Source organism: Cygnus atratus, chromosome 9 (assembly GCF_013377495.2).
Source record: "Cygnus atratus isolate AKBS03 ecotype Queensland, Australia chromosome 9, CAtr_DNAZoo_HiC_assembly, whole genome shotgun sequence".
NCBI lineage: Eukaryota > Metazoa > Chordata > Aves > Anseriformes > Anatidae > Cygnus > Cygnus atratus.
The window spans coordinates 13,447,471-13,469,672 of NC_066370.1; the positions used below are offsets into that span (position 1 = coordinate 13,447,471).

Sequence of the window (22,202 nt, forward strand, 5' to 3'; positions counted from 1 at the left end):
TAATACAAAGCCTTAGTAAATTGAGTTGTTGCCCCTCTTTTCCATATTCTAAGAGAAAAATAAGTTCTACAAATAATTCTAGGCTACATGGAAAACAAGGCTCGCACTGTAATGAATGTGAGAGACCAAAGACACTTTCTATTGTTTGATAAATATAACTTCACAGACAATGTAAAAATAACCGAACCTTTACAATTCTGTTATTTGTGGAGGAAAAAAATTCTACTGCATATTTTAAATGTATTATTACCATCTGTGATTTCCAAAGATCTCTTGTTGACTTACTTAAAAAAAAAAAAAAATCCCAGTTCTTGCCACTCCTGAAGACTGAAAAGTTGTTTTGCAGTACAGTGGTAGTACACTGCAGTACGATCAAAACACACAGACAGAAAAGTTATATTCTGCAAAATACACAAGCTCATCTCCACATTAGCGACTAAAACAATCCCACTGTGTGCTGGTTTACATGCCAGTCACTCAGATTCAGACAAATAATAGCAGCCATGAGAAACCAAAGAGGTTGCTTAATACTGATTCTACGCGATACACTGTGCTGAGGAACAGATTTCCCGAAAAAATGGTGTTGAGCACTGCAGCCTTTTTTTTTTAAAATCATTGATTTGCTGGCAAATCAATGCTGTTGACTTTTTATTATTATTATTTTTTTAATATTTATTTCTGCAAAATAATACTCCACTGGCAAGCAGCTTAACCACAAAGTGAATCATGTCCTTACTGGGTGTGAAAATGAACACTCATTAAAGGAAAACCCTACCACTTTTACTTACAGCTAAAAGTTTGTCTCCAATCTGAAGTTTGCCATCTTTATGGGCTGCCCCCCCTTCAATGATTTTGGTTACATAGATGCTGTTGTCTCCAGGTATATGCTGATTTCCTACACCACCAGCAATACTGAAACCAAGACCTGCTTGAAGATAAAGTTTTTACTCAAGAAACCTTTTACAATTCATTAGATTCAAATTACTGTACAAATAATAATGCTCTCTGCATCATTTATGTGTATATACATACATACATTTTTGTATATATAAAAATACTAGGCTGTGGCTGAAGCAATACTGGATGTCTTTCCAAGTGAACTCCATGATGTTCCAGAAAGCTCTGGAAAAACTACAACATTTACAGAAGTTCTGACAATCAAAAACTAAATAGTTTACTTAATGCATTGCGAAGGGTGCACATAGCAAAGCTATAGCATTGCCAGTAGTATTTAAAGAACTGCTTTCCAACATGTCTGCATATAGAAACAAAAAGAACATTTATCTAAACTTCTTTAATCTCTGAAAGATCTTTCTAAGTCATTCACATGAAATATTTTACTCCTGTTTATAACATACGTGAAAATTACTAAATAGTATCAGCAACACATTTTTATCATTTGAAAGTAAAACAGGCATTCTACAAGAATAGTTTCAGGACACTCATGGAAGAAAATTCAGAAGCATTTGAGAAGTCACTGTCTAAATTTTCATTATTCTGCGTCTGCTTGAACTACGCATGCAAGTTACTGTGTTATTCTGAAAAAAATATGCAGAAATTTATCATCATCTTTATTCTTCTTGTGAAACAGAAATTTTAGACTTCCTACATACCTTTAGGGCCTTTTACAAGCTTTATTTCCACTATTTTTTCTGTGACTGGTTTTCTTCTTTTGACATACAATCGTACAATTGATCCCGCTTCTTTTAATGCTTCAACTGCTTTGCTGTGTGTCACATCACGAACATCAACCTCATTTACTCGTAGAATACAATCGTTAACCCTAGAGACAGCAACATTCATGTTCAGCTGCTACATTACAACACAGCAGACACACTAGGAGATTAATATTATATCTAAAATACACTAAAACTAGTGTTAAGACAGTAAGATACACAGATTTTGCTTCAAAATTACATTGATTCAGGACAATACTCTAAAATTAGTCATTAGTGCTTACATATATAACAAAGATAGCTAGAAAATATGTAAATGGAATATCTTGTCCCCATCTGAAGAGGATGCTCTCTAAATGAAACACATAAGGTAGAATTTTGAACATGGCTTCATACAAACTACCTTTAATTTAGAGATTTAAAAAAGAATTTTAAAAAAAATTAGGCATCATACAATAAGAATTCACTAGTTTTAAACCATGCTATGAACAAGTCAAACTCCCTTCTTACTTTTCACAAGCTGTTGAAGTGCCAGCTTTCCATTCCATTTAATGTGTTGCTGTAGTATCATGAAGCTCTCATTACACTAAGTAGAATGCCAGACCCACCTGTCACTGAGTTCTGCCAGATGTACCTTCTGACAATGACCAACAAGCTAAAACGAAGTCTTGAAATAAGCTTAATAAGACTAAAAAGCTTACAGTCATCAGGCATTGACACCAAATATGATAGAAGCAAGTTCTCGACAACACAACAGAGGAAAAAATAAAAGTTGATCCTATGATCACCTTAATTTTTTTTCTACACAGTGATACGGGAGTTTACTGCTCTGGATTAAAAATAACTAAAAATAATTCATTAAAGCAATTTGTTATGAACTTTAACAGTACCTTTCAAATTAAGTTGCAAATATCACTTGCTACCATATGCCAGCACTGGTAAAGTAGTATCATCCCAAGATTAAATAAGAAAATGGGGGATACTAGAGAAGGAGTACTCTATCAATTTAAACAAACACATGGCTTTTGAAGATGTGCAGCATCTTTCCAAAATTGAAGCATAGTTATACCAAGCACAGAAGAGGGCCGTTAAGCTCAATTACCTTGCATATTAGAAAACCTGCACATAGATAACCAGGAGTTAACTATTCTACATATCTAAGCTTTTCCTTTGTATATTGAATTAGGAACTATAGAACATTTAGCATAATCAGTTTATACCACCAAACAAAAAACGAAAATTTCACTTAAGTTCACTCTGCTGCAGATTTTCTTGGTTGAAAAAAAAAAAGAATTTAAACAATGGTCCAAACAGTTTTCATTATGTACAAATTACTTCTGCAAGATAAACTTATTTAAAATGCAATGTATTATGATAGACCGAAACAAACAGAAAACGTTCTATCACCTGTTAGAAAAAATAATAATAAACATTTAGTAACCCGATACAGAAAGTCATCATACCGTAATCTTCCATCCTGTGCAGCTGCACCCCCGGCTATAATTTTTGTAATGAAAATACTTGAATCATCCCCAATATGTGGGTTGTCTGTGCCACCCGCAATGCTAAAGCCAAGTCCTGAATTTCCCTAAAGTTAGAGGGGAAAAAAAATTACACATTTCTTTTTTGGGGGGAAATATACATAGATACGATTCAATATAAAACTAAAATTTCATAAACCTGATAAAAATTAAGACATTTTAAGCAATATACTATATGCAACTATTTGCAATACATATATGTAACTCTATGTAAGACATGTAATTACACTTGCTTTTACAGAAGCAGGCAGGACAAGTCATTGTATCACTGTAAGAGCTGCAGATGCAAACTCACCCCATTTCTTATTGAAGCGAACCTGACAAACTAGAGAGAAAGTTCCTTTTCCAGTGAGCTACATATTTGAAGTTGTTCATATCAATATTTGCTCCTCACTGTTTTTTCAAAAAAAATCTCAAGTAACGTAATATATCCTTACAGACACAAAGACCCACTGACATTTTCTCTTCAAAGGTTGCCTGCCCTTATTATCAGCTGTAAGACCTCTTCAGCCTCTCAGTACTGACCAGAACTGTACAGACATCAAATATAGACAACTATTTCTCCTTGTTAGTAACGCATTTCATGGAAGAGAACTTAGATAGATCTTTACATTGTAAACCTTAAAAAAGCAATGCATATGACAAGGTATCATTTGTAATCTCAACTGGAAGCCTGAATCTCATTATATAATAAAACTTGTTGGTATAAATATATAAATAAAGCCCGTTATGTATGGCAATATATGAAATTATTTTTTTAATACTTTCTGCAAGTATAGATAATAACCTATAATGCAGAATGTCTTCAAAATTCTTCCCTCATTTTACTATCAATGGTCAAGTATACCAATAAAAACTGCTCCAGAAACTACGTATATTGAGGTTAAATATACATAAGGGAAAAACAGTAAGGACTGTTTCAAATTGCCATTTAGCTGTATCAAAATAGGTTAATTTTTCATATTTATCTATTACAAGCCCCACTTGAAAACAGAGTACAGGAAGACATTTAGCATGTTACCCTTTCAAGAGTAATTTCTTCATACTCATAATCTGCATCTGTGCCATTGACCTAAAAAGAAACAGAAATGAGACTTAGAGGATTTTTACACTTGATACAACACACTTAGCTAGGCAGGCAGCTCATTCCCATCACATCTCAGCTGATACACACTGACCAGTAAGCTCAGAAGTGTGATTTTCACACCACTCTGTACGTGCATCAGACACTTTTCCTGTTAGTTTAAATGTAAAGCTTTGAAGAGAGCACTGTTCTACATGGATACTGCCCAGCAGAAGCCTACTGATGACCTCCAGAAAGAACTGCTCTTGATGTTCTTCAGGCCATACAACCTGAGCAAGTTAGAAGTGAGAGAAAAGGAAGGGGCTGTAGGGTAGAGAAGAAATTGCATAAAAGATCAGAGCAGTATTTTCAAACAATTGTTCCTCCCAGAGCAGAGAAAAATCAAAAGATGGATGCTTTGCACAATTTCTCACTAGAAATGCATACAGCCCTTCTAAAGCAGGTTTAAAAAAAAAAAAACATTTTTACTAGCATTTTTCACATTACATATATACTAAAGACTAACACATTACAAGAGGACCAAAACCAAAAGAATTTGAAATATTTTATGAAACTAGATAAGAAAAAATACAAATACTAGAAATAAGCCATGATCCAAAGGGAAGACTTGTCTTCCACAACTTTTACAGGCTCTCTAGTACCAGGCTCATGTATGCCTCACTACAGTTTTGTTAATCTCTAATTATATCTACCCTTATGGCAACACAAACCGTATCCATTCCAGACATAACAGATTATCATCTTCCTCTTTGCACAGTACCTCAAAAATGATACATCCTTAATAGTTTGTTCAATGGAAACGATACAGTGTCTTTAAACACGTGATATTTCTCCATTAAAAAGGGAACAGGTCTTGGCCTTCTGAACACATGAAACTAGATCTGTTTCTACACCAACACCAAAGAAAAACTTCTCAATCACAGTGGCTTAAGTTAGCTTAGTCTTTGAACTATTATCTACAAAAACGACATGTGCTAACCGAACCAGCCATCTAGAATTACATCACGCCAGGGAAGTGGTTCAAGATGATTGATCAGTAGGTGGCTTTTTTTTTTTTTAAATAAACAAGGATAATTAATAATTTCCCTATTCATTACTGTTAAAAATGCCAACCCTAATGTATGTAAGCAATCTATTTCCATGTACCTAACTCTAACCCAAATTTAATACATTCTAGATAAAGAGGAGTAAAGAAGGATCTCCATTTCTGTATTTTACTTTAGGTCCGTTCTCCAGACCCTCTTATTACTATTTATACACTTTTCAATTGATTTTATCTAGTGAACTGAACATTAGCACAGGCAGGAAGGAGCAAAGGTACACAAAATGATAAAAATCAGTCCTATTTTATTTTTGCAAATTTTGAAGGCGTCTAGGATCTGTGGAGCCACACACTATTTGCAGGGACTTTTCCTGGATAAAAGAAACTACAGCATTCTACACAAGTACAGTCATTTTGCCATAACAGAAGCCCAGCACTTTGCTTTGAATTACTAGTAGTTCAGCACAATTTGGTTAGTCTTCTGGTCGTAATAGAGTTAATTTTGCTGGTATGGTTAACCTTCTCATACATCACCATCCTAGTTTTGTTTCTATTTCCTTGTCTGCTTGCTTGTTTTTACAAAGAATAAAAAATATGCTTCTTGGTGTCTTTTTCCCAACCCAAATTGAGTTCTAAGATGGTGTACTTCCTCAGCAGCTTTGTAATTCAGTTAACAAGAGCTGTGTTCTTGAATATTTTTCATCACCGACTTTGTTTTGTTTTGTTGTTTTGGTTTGGTTTTCCAATAGAAAAAAAGCTTTAACACTTAAAGTTTTGTAGATTCATGATGCAGTTACCTCACAGCTGTGATTTTACCTTACATAACACTGAACAATTCCATTACCTACATGGGAACCTGGAAGAATATTCCTTTAGCTCCTATGCTTACATAGTAGGTTCAACTACAGATAACTATGAGTGAATTTGTTTTATGTTCACTGCAAACTGGTAAGTCAGATAGCTTGTAATTTTGAGTGTCATTTTGTTCTGTTAGGCCTATTTCTATTTCTGTTTCTATTATCTACCATCCCACAAGGGATTCTATCAGATGAAGCCTTCTGAAACGTGAATACATTCTTATTAATCACTTGTCTTTCTGATTTAGCTTGTGTGTGCAGAGACACCTCATCTTTGGTATTCTTTTCTAAACTGTGTCACATCAGTAAAAGGGCCAGGCACTGCAGACTTCGGCTGTGATCTTTTATTAAGTCAGCATTATTCATACTCAGGACTCATAAATGAGCCATTTACGTCGCTGTACTAATCGTTTGTCTTCCACTTAAACTGTTAATTCATGCTTTTGCCTGTCTTGATCTACTACAGCTTCTTTTTAGCAACTTTCAATTATTAATGTTTTTGACAATAACAAGATTTGTTCTTGTTCTTTATGCTTGCTAAGTAAAGCCAAAAAAAAAGTAAATTTATGCTTTACTGCATAAACATTGACTGCTTTGCTAGAATAAAACCAATATAAAGTAACTAGTACAGACCTTAACACTATTCAGGAAAACAACAAATGGGACATATGTAACTGTAAGAGGAAGGTACAGGGAAAAAAAATCAGATCTGAAACCTATGTCAAACTTGCATATGTTCCAAAGCCTCTGAAGACCATCTGCCAGGGGTACTCTTAGCACAGATCATACACTGCCAAACACAAATTTTGGCCTCCGTATAGCCACGCTTATTACCTTAATGTTTCCAAGAGAATCAACAATTTTTATGAACATTTAGAGCACTAAAATCTTAAGTAAAGCCAGTGTGTTGAGAAGTGTTTTATGAGAAGTGCAACGGAAATGGCACATTAAATATTAAAGCATCTGCCAGCACAGCTGAAGATACGGATTGTTCTCTGAGGTTCCAGAAGTTCAGGGTCCAAACACTGCGTTTTGCATTGTGTTGCACTGTCACACAGCGGTACTCACACAGAACCTTCCACGTACAATCTACAATTTATTTTATTTCATTAGTAGATTTTTTTTCTCATAAAAAAGCTATCTAAGGAGTTAGATAAACATCAGGAGACCTGACAAAACCACGTATCATAAGAGAGGTAAAACAGGCTTTTTTGATCAGTAACAACAGACCTAAACAACTAACATTATCTGAAGTTGTAATTGAAAGGTAGCGTAGGCTTACATATGTTGGAGTCTCCAAAGAATCTGTATTCACCAGCACTGGAGGGGGATTTGCCTTTAAAAGAAGAATCAAAAAAATATTACACAATGTTGAACACTAACAGTAATTATGCAACATTTGGTTTGCTGGGTTTCTCAAAGGTCTGTCAAAAGGTAGCCTCAGCTTAACAACCTCAAATATTGACCTCTTTTGAAACACTTGTTTCTATCCTGAAGAAAGTGCTTTCACACCACAAAACCACATTCTGAGCTCATAGATTTTGTATACAAATTCTGTCTTTTATCTTGTTTTTCAAGTGGAAAAAAATATGATTCATGCTATCATTGGACAAAATGTCAGTTACCCTAGTGTTTGTGATACGACATTCAGGACTGCTTTACCAGCCAATATCCTAAAAAAGTTCTGGTGGCTTTGATTCCTACTTCTTCCTACCAGAAAGTTTTTTGTATTTCACTTTTTTTTTTGTTTTTGTTGTTTCAAAAAAAAACCTGCAAAAATGCAAGCTTATAGATAACTACCTTATTGAAGAAAATATCTACAAAACCATCTTGTGAAAAGAAATCCACATCAGACATTCATTCACAGTACAGCACCATGTACTTCCATGATAAATGCGTTATGGATTCATAGGCTGTAAGAAGTTAGACATTACTGCTACAGAAATACAAAATTATATGACATGCTTACTGTCCAGGAACTTTAGAACAAGGAAACAATTATTTACTTATGTTACTGAAAACTTTTCTATGAAAATGCAGTTTCAGCTGAAAGAAAATTCATACTGGAAAAATGTATCTGAAGCACTTTGAAACAGATTTCTTTTTTTTTCCCCTCCAATATATCAGGAAGAGGCTGAGTGGAATAAAAATACTTTTCATGCCTCATACTAATGGCAGGCACAAAAGGAGAAGCCACAAATGTTGCATTCTTTCCTAGATATAACTAGATGCTCTTCTCACTGACAAGGGAACTTCCAAGAACTACAGGCAATGGTGTTGTAAATGCTAGCATCCGGCCTGCTCTAAGAACAAAATGAGTGCAGATACATTCCTGACCCCAAATACTGTTCATATACTAAGCCCAATGAGATGTACAAACTCAGTGGCACAACACCAAGTAAATCTCGATTTCATTAAAGTTGTAGGGAGATTTTCATACGTATAAAAATTCATAATCTGCAAAATTAAGATAACCTTTTTTTTTTTTTTTACATCTTTCTCTGGGTATGTATAAATGTGTATGTGTGTGTGTAAATGTGTCTGTATGTGTGAGCAAATTTTTTTTTTTTAGGTACAGTTTAACGGACTGTAACAAAAGCTAGTGTTAAACACAGTTAAAGACCTCCAAAAACATGACAATTACATTGACATCTTCATATTCTGCATTTTAGCCTCATTACCATTACATCAACAAACTTCTGAAAAAAATGTAAGCTTTTTAAAAAAAAACCAAAAGCTAGGAAGCAAGGGGTGACTTGGATGTTCCCTACAAAAGACTGAGCTGAAAGCAAACGATCATTCTCTGCCCAGAAGCAGCCATTTACCACCTTCTCCAAGCAGGAAGGAGGACAGATTTCTGGCAGCCACTCCAAAGGTAGGCCTGGACACTACAGACATGGGGCAACACTTAACTCAAAACAGCAAATGTTTTTCGAAAGAAGACCAGCTATTTCAGTCTGTTATGCAAGACACCTCCAAATTACCTAACAGTTTCAAACTGCTGTGCCAGGGCTTCTTCAAATATTTAAAAGCCACTTGACGAGTTTGTTTACAAGCACACTAAGGGCTTGCCTAAGGGGTAAAGTGACTAACAGAATAGAGAAACGTATCTGTTGCACAAAACTGCATCTGCCAAATCCAAAATTGATACCTTCCTATGGTGTTTTCTAATTGCTTAGAACTGTGTATGATGCAGAATTACATAGCTGGCTCCTGCAGGCATTTGTATGCACCCAGAAGACAGAGGCACAGATCACCCAGTTCTTGCTGCTCTGCTTGTAAACCAGCACCGTCGACGGGTACAAACACTGTCACAGTGATGGCTGTTGAGTAGTCTCTCAGTCAAAAAAATATTTTACACTATTTTCTCAAATAAAAAAAAATACATGTTCTAATTATTATGATGATTTTAAGTTAAATTTAGCAGTTCCCTGAAAGTAAGTGTTACTGGAAACTCAACAGGCTTCATCTGTCAGGTCTGACAGTAGAAGTCCACCGGTGTGCCCTTGTCCGTCTGCCTCATATGCTGATGTGGACACAATCACTCCAAAAGAAGGAAATAGATTTGAAACTAGCCACATTTCTGGTCTGCCTGTTACAAGTATGGGTGACAGATTTATGTAAACACATTTCCACTAGAAACTCGACTTTAAAAAAAGAATAAGAACTTTTTATAAGTTACTGGACTACGTAAAATTTAGCATTGTAACAGAGAAAAAAATACCACCTGTTGCAGGTTTAGCCACACAGTTTGAAAGCAGACCTTAAGAAAAGAATACTGATGTGTAGACTACAGAAATATACCAGTATTATATTATTCTTGACAGCTTAATTCCCTTTTGAAGTTAACACGGATGTGTCACCAAACAATTAGAAGTGGTGGCACATCTTTTTAGAAGGCATGTCTTCATCATTCAATATTTTTTCAGTAAAACTCACAATAAAAGCCGTAATCAAATAAAAGCAGAATGCTTTTCAATTTGCAAAAACGTCACCACTGTCTACCCTAAATTACTCTATAGCTGGCCAGGCTACAGTCACACATTCAAAGTTATACGCAAGATAGTGATGTTAACTCATGTTTACCGCTTTCTCTCATCTTTTGGCAGCTTCTGTCGTGCTTTGTGTGTTTTTTCTGTCGTGGTTTGTGTGTTGTTGACATTTTATCCTAAAGGATAAAGGCCTTGAAGTGAACCTCATTCTATGAGTCAAATTATTAAGAATAGAAATTAACAAAATACCCCTTGTATTCTAGCGTGCCCCAAGTACACCAACAACAGAAACAGAACAGAAGTCATGGATGAAAGACTTACACTGAGTATATGAGAAAATTATCCAGAATAAATAATTCAAGCAGTCGAAGCATTACGTGCCAACACAAAATATCCCTTTCTTTCCATTCCTTTATGGTGCTTTCTTTAGTTGTTCCAAAAAATTATTAATATACATTTATGTGAAACATATGCACTTTTAAATGGACTAAAAGCTGCTATAAAACAAACAAAACACAGGATGGAACAGCAGTGTATTACTAATTTAACTATTTTACAGTTCATTTCAAACTTGTATGGCAGTACCAAAACATTTAATTTAAACAAAAGGAATGAAATAAATGATATAAATATAAGAGTTGAACAAATTTAACAACAAAAACAACAGAAAAGAATAAAAACCTGTGGTATGGTGGATGGGATGACAGTGGTCTCGGCAGGGACTGGTGGGACAGGGATCACAGGGACAATGGGAGAAGAGGAAGGAACAGCTTCTGTGGGCTAAAAACCACCAATACAATGTCAAAAATAATGAAAACTACAAAAACATTCTAAAACAAACAAGATTCAAATTGAATAGATTTTTTTTTTTTATATTCTGAAAGAGCAGATAGATTTGGAGACTTTAACCACACCTGAAAACAGATGGGCCATGCTGCACTGCATTCCCAGCAGTGCGCTAATGTCACATAACCCAAAGAAGTAGGACACAGCCACGCTGCTTCTTCACACCAAGCTACTCACCTTGCAGTGCAGGACAGTGAGACTTTGCGGGGTAAAACAGAAACCTTGCCTTTTCACATCAGTGGGCAGACTCCAGCTTTTTGTGGGCTGGTTTCACAACATGTGCCCCCCATCATTGTACAATGAGTAAAGGAAGGGAAACAATGACTAAAGTTGGTAGGACTGAACAAATTAAAGTTCCTTGTCGATACATGGGGGAAAAAAAATCAAAACTACCATGCATTTTCTAAACCAAGTTCAAGTTAAAGAAAATCTTTTAGTCAAGTGGTTGGAAGATCCTAACACTGATTCATTCCACCCTTTCATATAAAGATCTTTATATAAGTTTACCATACAAATATACAGCCCAGTAGGATTTGGGCTTCAGGAATTGTAATTAAAACAATAAACAGGAAAGCTATGACACATAAGCTGCAAGGAAACAAGATTATAAATAGCATTCTGGGCAAAATATTGATTCAAATCACTCTGAGATGTTAACATACTGGTTGTCAACAAGCTGTCAGCAACAGACTACTGGCAACCATCAGGATTACCAGCTGAACGACAAATCAAAGTTCTTGCAACTTGGCTGTTCCAAGACACACTTGTGAAAATATGCTGAAGAATAACCACAAAATGAAATTACTAAATCCTGAAAACAAGTAAAAAAAAAAACAGAACATAAAAGTATTAGACATCTCAGAAGCTTGAAATCTATTAAAACACAAAGCAGTCTACATTAATAGCATAAACTAAATGAAAGAGTAAAAGCAAAGATTAAAAGATTAAAGAAACCTAGCACCACTCAAGAGTAGCAACCCTTCTTAAATGTGGATACGGTATTTCTAGTTTTTTCAGCTCTATCTAAAATTAACAGCTGGTGAAAAACGTGGAAAGATGTTGGAACAAGACATTTGATGTCTTCGAACATTATTATTAATGTCATTTAAACACCCTTACATGGACACCACCGCAATCTTTCATGTGTTTAGGGGGAAAAAAAAAGGGGGGGGGGGGGGGGGGGGGGAAGATACAGAAATGTAAATTGCTCTAGAGAAACAATAATATGCATTTCCCAAAAGCTGTGGGGCATGCTCAGTGCAGCAAACCTCCAGTCAGCAGGAGATCAGTGATGCAGCCTTTAGAGGACAGATCAAATTAAAATGCTTCAGCAATTACTTAGCCCCACACATGCAAAAATTAAGCTTCCCCTTCAGATTTGTCTTGTTCTAAAACAAGAAGCTTCCCATATGCGCACAGAGCAAAAACCCCATTAACCAAATGGTCAAATGTACACACACTACCTATCAAAATACAGCACAACACTAGGGCTGCAAAGCTAACCGTTAGCAGATAAGAAAAATCGTGTTTTACAGTTGCAGCTCTTGGAACAAGAGAAGGTGAAATACAACTGAAGTTATTCTCAGATATCAACCACGCAATCCCCTACCCTTTGGCTTAGCAAAACAGCTGACCCAGTAATAGTTTTCTTTGTAGGTCAAGCATCTATGCACCTCTCTGCACCAAATAGCAGCCTTATTTTCATGCTTCACTCCTTGTCTCAGTTCCTAACTCCCTTGTCTCTCTGGGCTTCTCTTTCCCAGTCACTTCAAGAACTCTCCCAGTCAGTTCCAATTCTAATCCTTACTATTATTCTTTTAAAACTGGTATCATCCAAAGTCCTTTAAGGCTTTAGGGTTCCAGTCTCGTAAGCTGTTAGCCTGGCCATCATGCTTTTCCTTGGTGCTGTTGGCTTGGTATCCACATGCTCTTCGCAGCCCTCCGTTCCCTGCTCATTCCCTCCATTCCCAGCTTCCTGATGGCGTTCCTATGGAGTCTCCTCCACTGCAGAAAGAGGTGACGTGGTGACCTTTTTCAAAGGATACACCAACACAAATGAAGACAAGATAGTCTTCATTTAAACATGAACAGTTTTATGGAGTACGGCAAACTGATGTAGGTACTGTGGTTACCACAACGAAGGCAGGGAAGAGGAGAGGAAAGGAAACCCAGTCTTGAAACACACTTGGGCTGACTTACTTGAATTTTACTGCTTGACTTACAATTCACACAACTGGAAAATTATCTAAAGAGTTTGAATAAAGCTGTTAATTATTCAATTACAAGACTCAAAATGGAGTTGTTTAGTGAGGTTTTATACCTAAAATAGGCTGGTTTAACTTAGAACCCCTTTTTCTCCTTGCACACAATTCCTCTACCCTGGCTTTTGATACATGCAGTACTACCTGAAATTTAACTTCTGGAATTGAATTGCAATGGAGGATACTCTTCACCCTCAGAAAACTCAGCCGCTAATAATAAAACACCAATCAAGACCAACAAAAAGGAAACACTTTCCTAAAAGCATAAAGATAAAGCCCTGGCAGTAGAGATAAGAAAGTATTTACAACCTTTTACTAGATGATAAATAGTGTGCCTGTATCTGAAATGCTCGCTACGCCACCATTATGATGAAAGCTCAAACTAGAGCAGGAACAGAGTGCTACAATACAATTAATGGAACAGACAGTTCAAGTTTGGAGATGAAAAAAGCAGCATCTGGCGTGTTTCAGTTAGCAAAGTAGACTGTAAGGCTGATGGTGGCTTACATGCTGGCACCATAAAGCCAGTCAGAACATATGTGGTACTGAGATCTGGGGACACGCGTGTCCCACCATCTTGGCTCTGCGTGCTGCACATGTCACTCAGATGCACCTTTACCCTTTACCTACATTTCCTTCTTTCCACTGCAGGCTAGTGCTTCACATAGAGCCTCTTGCAGAGTTGGAGCACAGAGAGTTTTCACCTCCTTTCCTTCCCTTTCCCAACACAACACCCCTTAGCTCACCTGCAATGAAGCAGCAGAATGTAACTTGTGAATGTGAGCTCTGAAGCTGTAAAATGGGTGCAGATGGGAAAAGAGTCATGCAAGGAAAGGGAGAGGAGACTGTATAACCCAAGAAAGAAGGGAATCCAAGCAACCTTCAGTATCTGCTTTTTCGACAACCCTATGTACATTTTTATATATTTTTCTACATCCCCTTGGAGCCCAAGCAAGACCAATCAGCTAAGGTGTGCTGGGGGAAGTTAGGTGCCAATGGAAGAACCAGCCCTTCTCCCCAACACCACACCCAAAAAAACATTAATTAGGGGCTAAAGGCCAGTGCAAGAAATTAAATGAATTCTAACCATCGATGCAAGACGACCTGGAAAGTCTTAAGAGAAGAAAGCTAATTTTATTTTAGTATGCTTCATAATCAGTCTGAAAATGTTTATGTGATACAAGTATATGTGAGAGCAGCTGAATAAGCTCCAACAGCCCACGGTATCACTTCCAATGCTCTGCTACCCAAGAATTTTCAAGAAAAAGACATTTATAATGTTTAGGAATTTGTTAGATTAATACGTTAAAGTATTCTGAAAAACTAAAGCTTTTCCTCAGAATAACTTTAAGTTGTCTCAGTATAACGTTTAATAATTCTAGGTTAATAAGATGGTTTATTAAGATGGCAAACTTATCTATACTACAAAGAAAGTAATGGGCCAACTAAAACATTGTTTGTATAAATATGAACTGTGGCACACACTTATGATAGACTATTATATATAGGAATGCATAACTTGGACAACACCACACTAACTGAATCTGTCAGATGAAATAAATGCACTAAAACCTACACCAAAAAGTCATTTTGTTACAACAATCACATGAATAATTTTGTTGGATAAAAGTCTAATGTGATGGACCTTCTAATCATATAAACTAACAATTATCAGTTAACAAGTGGTATGCTTGCTAATTTTGTAATGCCTTTCAGCAATTAATCAAAATTATGGCAGTAAGTACCTCCAAACCTAATACTGAAGTCCAAACCTTGTGAAAAGGAAGGTCACACCCATTTTCTCAACTTTAACCAACATACACAGTAACCATTTCTATCATGGAACACCAACTAACCTGAAATGAATCAAAGCACCATACACATCTCAAAGCAGATAACTAAATCAGCAAATTCCATCAGGCTGCTATTTTCACGTAGTAGAAGATAGATTTTGGAGAATGACAATAAAGCAAACCCGACCTTCCTCACTTTCAAGTTACTATTTAAAAAGCACACTGCATACAGTGCAACCATCTTAATGGGAAAATACTAAACAGAAGTATTTCTGTTAGACTCCAATTATTACTACTTTGATTGCTAACTGTAAAACGCAAAACAAGTCTCTGGAAACAGCAGGGTTAAAACTACAGGAAGACATATGGCATATTATCTACTGTTTGCATCATCTCCCCCTTATCTCACTCTACAAGAGCATAAAATCTTATAAAAATGCACATCTATAAATGCCTGGTGCATTACGTACCTTTTCTAAGGAACAATTAGAGCACGAGCCATCAGACACCCAACCACTGGCAGCTTTAACTTTTGCTGTGCTTTTTGTAGGACTCTTTTTTACACTATCACGCAGGTTAGTAAATTTTCCTCTGTGTTTGGAAGAGGCTGGCAGTGTAGATGAACTAAAAGATTTATGAATGTTCAGTGCCTGCTGCTGATGCTGGAAAGACTGCTTTGGCTGCACGTGAAGGTTTTGATGCATTTCTCTTCTGGAGCTCCTGGTTAAATCAGTTTGCTTGAGCGTTCCCATCCCACAGTCATCTGCAGCACCACAGTATTTGTAGTTGTGGCAGTAAGTAGTCATGAAACTAGCAACACACACAGTCCATTTTGGGAGAAAATAAACCAAAATATCGCTTCCTGCAAACGTTCAAAATATTGTTTTCTGGATTATGGTCATAGGAAAAAACCACTAGATACTGTTTTAGCTAGTGCCACACGTTGGGTACTCTCACGCTATTTAAAGAGCATCACTGAACCACCCCACAACTGTCAATTTGCTAGGCACAGATAATCAATGCAATGCACAAGTTATTGAACAGATGGCAAAACTCATCTGGCTTTAATAAAACGAAGCTATGAAAGGCTATAGCTATTTTCTCTCGCACATATGGTCCTAACTACCCCCAAATTTTGCTGTATTTTTACAACCTCAAAATCTCTCTGAGATTTGCAACTAGAAAATATTTTAAGCTGCCTATTCCTCTACTTTCTGGAACACTTTATGGGGGTTGAATTACTTTGTCTGATAATTTCAAGAGTTGCATTTCCATGAAATACATCAGCACTGCAAGACCACAATTTTATATGTTGTTTAAATTAAAAAATAAAAATAAAAAAGCATAAGACAATTATTTAAAAGAACCAAGACTCCTTATTACTTTATTGTTTATTCAGTTTTTTTTAAGGCCACAAATGCATGATCTCTATATTACATTTTTACCCTTATTTTCAAAACAAAACCCTTCAAAACAACTCTAAGCCCCGAAGAAAAAAAAAATGCAAAGAGGAGCTAGCTTGATGCAATCATACTGTTGAATATTGAATTTTACCAGCCAATTTTAAATTAATCTTTCTAAAAAGAGATAAGGGTCAAACACTAAGTTCCCAGAGTCTACAGAAAAACTTCCATCTAGCAGGGACAGCTATGTGACTGGCCTCACTGAAGGAAGACACGGTCTGAAGTCAGCAGTCATGCAGCCTTCTTGCCGGCAGACACAACCCACATTTGATTTGCACAGCTCTGGACCTGCACAGCACACACCATCTGTCTCCTGCCTATGGGTCTGGTCTAGGAACATGTCGTGAATCTGAATATCTGGCACTGGCCGTGATAAGAATGAAGGACACCAACCCATAGCAAACAGAGCTTGATTAAGTCAGCTCTACAGTCCTTTAATATGATGAAGAGATGTTATCAGTTCAGAGCATTAAACATTGTTATTTTCCCTTCCATTGTGCACTTTCCTGTAGTAAGTCTGACTAAAACAATATGAGTCAGCATAATTTTTGCACACAGAATAAAAAACTAGAAATACAGACCTAAGTACAAACCTTTACAGTTATTTATAGAGTGGATACTAAGAAATAAATAGGACTGACAGATGCTCCTCTAATCATCAAGAGCTGCCATGTCTCATCATCTACCCAGAATGGATGTAATCAAGAGCTGCATAACATATCATTAATGCGATATTCAAGCATACAGACACAGAAAGGTTTCTGGCCAGTGACAGGAAGCTGAAAACGTGTTGGTCATACAACACTCACAGACTTGGGCTTGCACATGGCAGGTATGTCTTCTGCCTTTGCAGCCTCAGGGAGAGACGAGCGTGTCCCACTGATTACAAATGGGCAGGTGCACCCAGGTACTTCTGTTCCAGACAGACCAAGAGTCTCTAGATTTTGTTATTGAAGAGAAATGGCAGAGAGGAAGATCAGCGTGTTGTGAGTGTGCATATAGGTTAACAGCTCATGCCCCGCACATCACATCTAACTTTCTTCTCCTTGGAGAAATTTCCACACATTAATACTGAGCAACTCCGAGCTATCAACTTTGCAGAAAACCCACACGCTAACTAGCTTCTTGACGGAAACGAAAACCAGCTTTGAAATGCACTTAGTGAGAAAGCGATGGCAATGGGAAGACATGCTGGATACCAGATTCTTGGAAAGCCTGGTGTCTGACTTCATATGCTCTCCTCCAGACAAGAAGGGGGAAAAAACACAAGGGAAAAGGAGAGAAAGGAATTCACATCTCATGTGCTCACAGACATGCTGACTTCAGTGGCAAAAAAAATAGAGATGATGTAGCAGATAACTGGTAATAGTATAACATTGTTCCTGGAAGTCCGCATGCCTTTGGTCCCTAAGATGATAGCAATAAAATATCAACAATTAAAACAAAAAACTTGAAGGCACTTGTACTCCAAGCACTGAAACACAGCCAAGGAACAGGAGGTACAGGAAGAATACCTAATTCATCCAGGGCTGAACAGTGAGCCAGGGCAATCTCCAGTGGAAAAAACAGTAGGGAGCACTGTTATATACGTAGGAGAAGTGAATATAATAGCATCTTGGTCAAAAAAAATGGGAGGAAGAATAAAGGATTTTATAATAAACAGGGAATGAGGCTTATATAGAACAATCTTGATGGAAACACAAAGAAAACGTATAGCAAAGAAAAAAATCAAGGAGAAAGAAAAAGTAGCGAAGGCAAGAAGAATCAGACATCTGAGAGTCACCGACATCATTCTGCCAAATTACATTCACATATGTGATGTGATGCAAAGCCTGCCTTGCTGTTGTACCAGTAGAAAAAATCTCTGGTGGAGCAGAGGGCCATATGGGTAATTCAAAGAAAGAAAACCAGTTATGTAACTAGAGCAGCGCAGGTTTGACAAGATCCTCTTCTGACTGCAGAAAGCCTGCAAGTATTCTCTACAGATCATATTAATTGCTAGTGTGAACTGCTTCACTCTAAATATCAAGTGCTAAGTGGTTTCATGTAACTAGAGGGGGCTCAGGATCAGGTTGTGCTTTAGTAATACCTCCAAACTGTGAACAACACATTGCTGAGAGATTAATCATATTTCATTATTTTAAATTAGTATATAAACAATTTGCATTGATCACTTTGACCAGCACTTTATACCTTTTTTCTCCTTTAATGTACAATGCATCCTTTTTTGTGGCAATCTGTTGAAGCGCCTATGATATATCACAAGTAGTTCTTCCTCAAGAATCACCATCTTCCCACATTCTTGAACGCCCACACAGTAGCTGGATAACAACAGTACCTCTGGAAGGGGAGAAGAGTAGTACCAATCGACTAACAACCTCTACTTCAGAGGTTGTTTACAAGACCAGGTAAGCTTCAAGAGCCAACTTCTGTTACTTCAAAAAGCAATTGTAATATCTAGGAGAATATTCCAAAAATAATTGTGTACGTCACCCCTCCCACTGCCTTTCAGCAGATACCACACAAACAGCAACCTGTGTTAAAACAAGCTGAAGTGTTAGAAACGTAGGCTTGAGTTTTTATCAGTCATGAAAGTAGGAAATAGAGTATCTACTGAAGTGAACATAACTTAAAAAGTGGTGGAAGAAAATGTTCATTCAATAAGCAGTGACTGGACTGAAAATAAGTGCCATATTTTATTTCCAGGGATACACAGTTTAAGGTCTAGTATTACAGTTTTATATCTCTTCTGTGAACCACGTCCTGGAATGTCACAGGACATTTTGCTGGTGAAGCTGCCTGTTTTCAGACCTTCACATCTATCTTTGTCAAAATCGCCAAAGTCAATACTCATCTAAGCGCACCTTCTGGGATATGTAGTCTGTTTGGTGGGGTCTCAAGGCGGTGGTAAGAATAAAGCACAGATGCCATCCATCCTCATTTACAATCCATGTTAGCTGTAAGCTGCCCAGCACACCCAAGTTTGAGGACACAGCTAGCATTAACGCTGATGCCCCATCTGTGCTGTGTTCCTGCTGACATCAGTGCCATCCTGCGGCCCGGCCATGGCTTCAGTGCCACGTTGCCACTGATGCTACTTGGTTAACAATAAATGTACAGATATATTTTTCCTGGATCTGTTTCTCCAGGACTACATCCATAAGCAACAGTATAGGAGCAGACTGTCCAGCAGCTTGTAGGATGAAGCTCTAGAACTATGTAGCAAAAGTAGAGCTTAGTCTATGAGACTGACAAGACTATACAAACTACAGAGCTACCACCAACTCTCACATAGTGTCCGGTTCTTTGATGGGTAAAACTTTCCAGTGCTAAGAACTGCATGCAAGCTAGTCTCAAAGTTTCAGCAGTCAACAACCCCCCTCTTCTGTCCCTGTCAGGATCTAAGAGCGGACCCTTTAAGACTTAATTCCCTCATGGACAACACTTCACCCAAGGGAGGATGCCAGTGTCCACTCTAAGTCTGGTATTCAAACAGATTTACACAGCTCAAACTAATCTGTCCTGCAAACTCTCTAAAGGACTGCTGTAACGACCTAAAGTCATTCATATTCTAAATCTGTAACATAAAAAATGTATGCAAATTTAATAGCGGCTTTAGTAAAGGCAAGTTCTGATTTTGTTTTTCCAGATACCAAACCAGTGGCTAGCACCGAACCCTATGCAGCAGGCTCATCATCTACATTCACCAGCAACCTGGCACTTAAGTTCAAAACAGAATTACAGGCTCCTCATTTAGGTTCATAAGTACTATTGAGAATGAATTTAATGTATTTCATTTACAATTTAAAGCAAAGCCTAGAAAACACCATTTAAATAACATCAGCCTTAAGATGAGTAGTTTTCATTATTATGCTGAAGAACCCACAAAGAAGCCCAGCCAGCGCTTCAGCATCAGAAAGAAACCAGGCAAAGAAAAAATTCGCTCTAAGACTTCATTAAGGAAAAACAATATCAGCTCTAAGACATTAGTATTTTCAGGTTTTGAAATTCCCAATAAAAAGGGTATTCTGTAGGAGGAAACCTAGATGTGATTGTGTTCATTCCTGAGAACACTTTCAAATCAAAATAAATGAATAAATAAATGTTGGATACTCTTTATCTACTTTAATGGATACGACACTTCTTATAAGCTCTCAGAGCAAATAATTTCCAATTCTTCCTAAATTGTTCAGGGAATAACTAAATCCTCTTAGACAGTATGCTTATTTTGTTCTTTATAATTCATTCAAATAGAAAAAGCTGACCTATATCTAGCTCTGATACTAGGAAATGACTTGGCTAAATACTAAGAATACATCAGCTAACTATCATAACTATCATACTGCTCTTACCCTAAACACTTTGCATTTTGATTTTTTTTTGAAATTAAATAAATCTGAGAATTATCATTCACAACATATGAAAATAACACACGAGTTTCATCTTATATAAAGCATGATCTTTTTCTTTAGAATAAAAAACATTTCGGATTTGCTTGCACCTCATAGCCCCTGAAGGTACAGTCTTAAAACATGCAGTAATGAAGTGATCTGAAGCTAGTCAGTAAATCCAAGTTTGGCTTTCTGTTTTAAGACAGGTATTTTTTATCTTATTAATGATTGTGTTATTTTGTGAGAAATCTATTAGTTGCGCAAAAATCATCTTCATAAAAATAAATGTTTTCCCTAAAACACTGAGCAGGAGCAGAAAGTCATTTGTTTCATACTAAGAAACAGGAAAAAAAATCACTAAAAAAGCCATCCACAACAACCTATTTAAACTCAGTAACTCCTTCAGGAAGTTAGTCTCAGAAAATTTTAGACAATTAATTACTTGACTTACACGAAGTGTTTTTATACTAAAGCCACTCCTTATTTCATTTACAGAAAGCTTCATACACAAGAGGCATTAGCGTTTTATTTTACTCATGCTGAATCCTTCCAAACACAGACCATGCCTTTCACTACAGATCCAACAGCTTTGTGCTGCTCTCCTGATGCTCTGCCTTTTCACTGCTCAGAGCTACGGCTGAGATCTTTACCATGCAATTCCAAGCTAGGTACCACATCTGATTTTATTCATTCTTCCACCATGGAAACGCTGGGAGCTGCCTCTCACTTGCTTCCATGACAACATGCAGTTATAATATCTGACAACAAGCACCATTACACAACACAGCCAGCCTCTAGAATGACTCATAAGAGCCCTGCAACGTTTCAGCAGAACAGGCACCCTTTCTGTAGTGTCAAACACTCAATGGTCTTCAGCAAATTAAGATACTATAAAAGTTACAACAGCTGTAATGCCTCGCATTACTCGTGCAAACTCCGCAAGTAAATAAAAAGGCTGGTTTTTTTTCCCTTCACAATGCTGTTTGCTAAAATTTCTACAAGATTTTGGCACTTCTCAGTATAATTTACAAAACACATTTTTCCAATCTCACAATGGAAAATGTGCTTATGTATAATTATAATTATACAATGTTGACTAAAAAGAATGAATTTTGAAGACAAGGCCTACAGATGAACTGACTTATGGTCCATAATTACCCATAGGCATTTTATCTGCATCTCAGGTTAATTGCTCCACAGGAACACTAAGGCAGCCAGCTCAGGTTTGATCGATTTAGATATAATGCTGGACAAAC

At 36.9% G+C, this 22,202-nt stretch overlaps 1 protein-coding gene across 3 annotated transcripts in view; it reads right to left on the reverse strand.

The window, feature by feature from the left end:
• The window catches only part of DLG1 (discs large MAGUK scaffold protein 1), a 151,780-nt gene that overhangs the window by 51,831 nt on the left and 77,747 nt on the right, over positions 1-22,202 (reverse strand). For all 3 annotated transcript variants that reach the window (XM_035544711.2, XM_035544709.2, XM_035544712.2), the window contains 6 exons: positions 10,874-10,972; positions 7,483-7,536; positions 4,239-4,289; positions 3,140-3,264; positions 1,614-1,783; positions 789-925 (listed from right to left, as the gene is read on the reverse strand). In XM_035544711.2, the coding sequence (XP_035400604.1) occupies positions 789-925; positions 1,614-1,783; positions 3,140-3,264; positions 4,239-4,289; positions 7,483-7,536; positions 10,874-10,972 (636 nt within the window). The remainder of the gene's footprint in view (positions 1-788; positions 926-1,613; positions 1,784-3,139; positions 3,265-4,238; positions 4,290-7,482; positions 7,537-10,873; positions 10,973-22,202) is intronic.